A 6,044-nucleotide genomic window follows, 5' to 3' on the forward strand; every position below is an offset into this window, starting at 1 on the left:
TATCAATATCTACAGCGCTACCCATTGCAATTTTGATAGCGACGTTTTTAACTATATAAATATCATTAACTGTAATATAATAACACAAAGCCTTAAGTGGTTGGGTGGCATGGTGGCCTTTATTGCCTCCAGATGGTGCATGTTCGATTCTTGCAAGGGTTTTTTTTTTTTTTTTTCCTCTTTCTCTTCAGGCTAGCGATTTTGGGCCCAGCGAAGCAGACCGACCCGAATACTTGTGATATTCAATTGTAAATTTTTGTTCAATTATCTCTTGCATGGTGTGATGACCTCATTCATCTATAAAATTAAAGGATTTTGGTTTCAGAAACCGATAAAAAGAAATTAAATGTTGCGTTGATTTGGTAAAGGATGGAAAACTGAAATACGTACCATTTGTTTTGACCAAAACTTCAAAAATTTTCTTGTAAAATGATGAGTCATGTACGTGTTGACTACAAGTAATTAACCATCTCTTTGCAGCTATTGTTGAATTCATAATTACTCCGTATAATTTATTATAAGTATTTATTAATTGCAAGAACAAAATTTATGTACTCTCTTCTGCAAGAACAAAATTTTTGTACTCTTTTAATTCTGTATTTATTATCACCAGATAAAAAAACATATAAAATTATGTTACTCCGTAGATTATTTTTTTAAGAGCAAATTCACACACCTGACACAATTTTTACATGATTATATATATTATGCTCATAACAAGACTTAAACTCATGATTTCAAAATTAGAGAGACACCTTAATTCCGTCAGATCAATGATAGTTTGATATGTATGTTATATTCTTCGTGTAATATTTAGGCTTATTAAGATTTTGCACCCCTCAGGCACTTACATTGTGTTGACTGTTTCGTGTTTGACCAGTTATTTTGGCTTCTAGTTACCTAAAATGCTGATTTCATTTTCAAAAACCTAAAACGTGTTAACATTTTGGTTAAATTCCATGATAACTACTTAACTTACATAACCCCAGTTTAATTAATTAAATTATTGATGTTAGGGATTCTCTAGTTGCATAGTTTGCATAGAGGACCCCATACTTTTAACGTTTTACATTTCAAATACAAACTTCACTTTTTAATATTAAAATTCAATAATCATAGTTAGTAAATGGGAGGTGATCCTCACACCATAGTTAACTTTAGAACTCTTTAACGAACAAACGAGAGTTACACAACAAGAACTTGAGCTTGACTCGTTTAACTATTTTTTGGTTCAAATCAACAATAATAATACTCAATCTCACAAAAGTGTAGCATAAGAAACAAGATATGTAAGATGTAGTAAATAACTTTTTTATCCGAGAGTAAGTCGAAAAGTCGTTTTTCATTTAATTTGTGGAGAAAATTTCAGCGTATCTGGTAAAGAGATTATTTTCAAAGGATTTCTTGCTAATATGTGATACATTATTTAAAATTGAAATCTAAAATATATATTAAAAATATTAAGATAAACACTTTTCATACAAGTTATGGTCCATTTTGTAAATTTACCATTTTCATTATATCCTTAAACTACCACCACTACTTATGTCTTTCTCTCGAACACACACGCACCTTATAAAGGCATAAATAAAGATACAGAGATATCCAAAAGGACAAATTAACACAACCAACCACCTTTCATAACAAGTAAAAAATCAACTCTTTATACCAAGCATTTCACACCATTTTCCCTTCCTTCATTCATGGTCATAAAACACTATGTGCTTTGAAGCTCAACCTTTCTTTGAATGGCTCACTCCATCGTCATCATCCTCGTCGTCTTCAGCATCATTATACGACGCCATGAGATCATCTAAAGATCATGAAAACACTCACGAAACGATCCAATGCCTACCTTTATTAAGTCGACTACTAGACCAAGACGAAAAAAATATCGTTTTGAAAATCAAAGAAGAAGATTATAACATTGAGAAAGTGAAGGTAACATTGCATATCGGTTTACCAAGTTATAGCGCATCAACCGCAAACGACTCAATAAACGTTAACAAGTTGGTTGATGAACTTAAAGAAGACGATGACGATCAAACGAAATTTAATTCTGATACGAAAGTCGTAAACTTAAATGATAACCAAATGGATGGATACAACCTACACAGTGATCATGAGCATATGAGGTTTTGGATTCCAACACCAACACAAATTCTTGTTGGACCTATGCAGTTTATTTGTTCTTTATGCAACAAAACCTTTAATAGGTACAACAACATGCAGGTATGTATGTCTTTCTTTCCATATTATATATATATACTGCATCATATTTTGCATTAATTAATTAAACTTGGCACAATTCTATAATAAAGCTTCAGATTAGATTTTGGATCAATATATGTAAGGCACTGGTGATTCTAGAATCGAAACTCAGTGTAGTACTATACAATTTATTGAGTGATATTTTTGTAAACAATTCTCCATGTAGTGGCTAAATTACATACAAAAGACCATGAATTATAAAATCATATGACGTCCTATTATTAAATTTAATGGTGTTAGCACAATTTGAGTAGTACTTTGTATAACACATTTCCAGACTAGGTGTGTCACGGGACCCGTAGTAAAATCGCCCTTGATGCAAGGACAAGGATAACGTCATTTACACATCATGAAAGATTAGATAAATAAATCGATAGAATTAGAAAAAGCTAAGTAGAAGGTAAAAACTGTAGCACTTTATTGAATTATTCATTGTATCCTTTAAGTAGTTGAAATTGGGATAAAAATGAAAAACTTTAATATAGTGGAAGACTGACTGATTGGCCAAGTTTACGTTGAAATGTTGCCCATTTTTCTTATTTACTTTTGATTCCATGAACATTGGCCATCATTGGAATGAATAAAGTTGACATTTTGTTAATTTCTTACACAAATCCCTTTTTTCAATCAATGCTTTTTTACTTAAATTTTCTGTTCATTTCTTCATCATGGGTTTAAGTTGAGTAGGGTCATATAAATCGCAACATTGCACATAATGATATGCTTGATCTTCAAATCCACCCAATGTCACCTTTCGAGGGGGGTTTTTACTGGCCATGCCCTAGGATTGGTCCGGGTTTCTTCTAGGGCAGCAGTTGGGGGCGGGTTATACAACTGCGGGAGATGATCGCGTGGGTGGTTTAGTCCCTTGGTGATCCTAAACTACAATTCAAAAAAATGTATATAATTACTAAATGACATTTCATCAATAATAACATGACAAAATGATTAAACATAAAAAGTGGTCGATCAGGTAATGTTTTGTCATCTAGCTCGTATGTTACGTTATAATCTTGTAATGCTTCAATGATTTCATCGATTTAAATTTGCTACAAGTTTTCACATTGTTTACGATTTTCTAGTTTAATGAACCGTTTTTCTCCAATCGTAGACAATTTTTGATCATTGATAAATAGTTACAACTCTTAATAACAATGATATAGATGCATATGTGGGGACATGGAGCTGAATATAGGAAAGGACCCGAGTCGCTAAAAGGAACACAACCAGCAGCCATGTTAAGACTTCCATGCTATTGCTGTGCTCAAGGGTGCAAGAACAACATTAACCACCCTCGAGCCAAACCGTTGAAGGATTTTCGAACTCTTCAAACACACTACAAGAGAAAACATGGCGCTAAACCATTTTCGTGTAGGAAATATTGTAGAAAAAGTTTTGCAGTGAAGGGAGATTGGAGGACACATGAGAAGAATTGTGGCAAGTTGTGGTATTGCACTTGTGGATCGGATTTTAAGCATAAACGATCACTCAAGGATCACATTCGCTCATTTGGAAATGGACATTCGCCACATCCTTGTCTTGAAGGGTTTGATCATGATGAGAAAGAATGTGTTACTGGTTCTGAGGATGAAATTATGCGATAATCGCAGTTTAATGGAAGTTTGTATGAGTTGATTCTATTGGCACTTTGAAGATGGCTAGAATCATCAGAGTTTTAGTAGGATCATCTTTTTTTTTTTTATCTTTCTTCTTGTTTATTAAATATTTGAGTATGAGTGTTGTAATAAGGAAGGTAGATCCGTTTAAAGCCGTGAAGTCGATAAATTTTCATCTCTTATAAGTGAGAGGAAAATGATATATGAAATATTGCCTCTCCTAGATCAGAGAAAATTTATCGGCTTCATGGCTAGCCGCGAATCTCCACCATATGTATTAATTGGGGTTTTATTTTTTTTTTAAATTTTTTTTTTATATGTTATGTTAATCTACAACTATGGTATGAATGTTGTTTTAATTTTTCAAGCATTGTCAATCTAATGTTTTGTGGCTTATGTTTGTTTGTTAGATGAAACATATCTGTTAGGGAGGTGATACTCACACACCTATTTTTGATCCATACACACCTTTTACCACAAAACTTACAATTATGTCCTTAAGTCTATCTAGGGAATTGAACCTCTATTATTGTAAGTAAGGACAGAATAGTAAATTAGGTGTGTGTGGATCAAAAACTAGTGTGTGAGTATCACCTCCCTCTCTATTATACTATGAGACAATCCATGAATTCTTACATCTTTTATTCTAATTAATATTAATTATTGAAACTTCCCTAACGAGTTCATAGGATTATAATTGTTAAATAAAATAAGAATAAGAATATATAAGAAAGCTGATAATTACAGGATAGCTTAGTAGTTGAAGTTCTGTATTAGTCAAAAGACATTTCATGTTCAAGCCTCACTCCACTATTTATTTACCTGTTTATTAACAAGACAGCCCGTTAAATATGTTATCTATTCTCTAAAGTTATTATTAGAAGTAGTTATTATATTGTGTTTAGTAAAAGTTATAACTCTAGTAGTACTATATATTGGTATGGGAATGGGATATAAAGGTGGAAAATTCACGAGAAAGAAAAGGGTCAATCATGCAAAATCAACATCTCCGGTATCATCGGCATTATTTTACCTATTTTTTTGTTTAGTTTATGTTCTTGTGGTACAACCTGTTCTGTTTTAAAGTGTGAACAGAAGGGCTGAATTGATTGGAAGTCTAATATGGAGGGTTGAAATGAAAAAAGGCTTCTAACCACTACAACTATAAATCTATAATATCCCTATATCATTGTTTTATGAAAATAAAAGTAACACTTAAATCTTTCACTTAATATAAGCAATTTAGTCAAGTCTTAAATCCATATTCGAGAAAGGAAGTGTAAACAAAGTGGGAATTGCTGATGGCGTATCTAGAAGTAAGCTAGAATTGAGACAATAGAACCAAAGCAATTGATCTTTTTTTTTTTTTTTTTTTTTTTTTTTTTTTTGCTAAAAAACGAAAATTTATATATAACCGAGACCGCTTTTCAAAGGAAAACACGCTTAACAAGGATTACAAGAAGACGAGGGAAACGTGAAAACTCGCACCTAGAAAGTAACTAACTAATGAAAAATTATCTATAACCGAGTCTCTCCTAACGTCCCGAAAACTTTAAAAAAAAACACAAACAAAAAAAAAAAAAAACGAAAACTACATGAACAAATTAAGAAACAAATGAAGCGAATTCCACAAGACAAACCACAACAATCAACCTCTAGGTCCCGCCATTTTTTTAGCGGATATTTTATTTAAGGTTACTAATAAAGTACTGTTGAGTCCCCAAAATAATTAAGGATTTAATTATGACAAAACATAAATTTATGTACACTAAAATGTAATGTGCAGCCAGCAAAGGTTTAGTTATGTACAGACAGCAAATATTGTTGTGTCGAGTGTTTAGTATGCTGCATGGTCTACCAGCACAAGGTAGACAGTATTCTTCATTTAGCACAGGATGAGTGCTCAGCAAATCATGATGATCAAGTGACTCAACATAGAAGAACCAGCATAGCTGGTGAGCAACATACAACACAAGACAGCTATGCTCCATTACAAGCATAGTGATTTTCTGAGTGGTCTACTGATAGTGCTCCAAACGAACATATATTTAGTCGCAATATCATCCCAATATGTAAAGTTTTTAGTTGTAATTATTCTATTTTTAAGTTGTAATCGTTTAAATAAATAAATGCAAAGACGAAGCACGAAGATTAAAG

General features: G+C 32.4%; 1 protein-coding gene across 1 annotated transcript; it reads left to right on the plus strand.

Moving 5' to 3' along the window:
- The first annotated feature begins 1,602 nt into the window (after nt 1-1,602).
- On the plus strand, nt 1,603-4,167 carry LOC139866630 (zinc finger protein WIP3). Its single transcript, XM_071854924.1, has 2 exons — nt 1,603-2,232; nt 3,435-4,167. The coding sequence occupies exons 1-2, from the start codon at nt 1,720-1,722 to the stop codon at nt 3,873-3,875; spliced, it is 954 nt and encodes a 317-aa protein (XP_071711025.1). The 5' UTR covers nt 1,603-1,719; the 3' UTR covers nt 3,876-4,167.
- Nucleotides 4,168-6,044: the final 1,877 nt, after the last annotated feature.

This window comes from Rutidosis leptorrhynchoides, chromosome 1 (assembly GCF_046630445.1).
Source record: "Rutidosis leptorrhynchoides isolate AG116_Rl617_1_P2 chromosome 1, CSIRO_AGI_Rlap_v1, whole genome shotgun sequence".
In the NCBI taxonomy this organism is placed as follows: domain Eukaryota; kingdom Viridiplantae; phylum Streptophyta; class Magnoliopsida; order Asterales; family Asteraceae; genus Rutidosis; species Rutidosis leptorrhynchoides.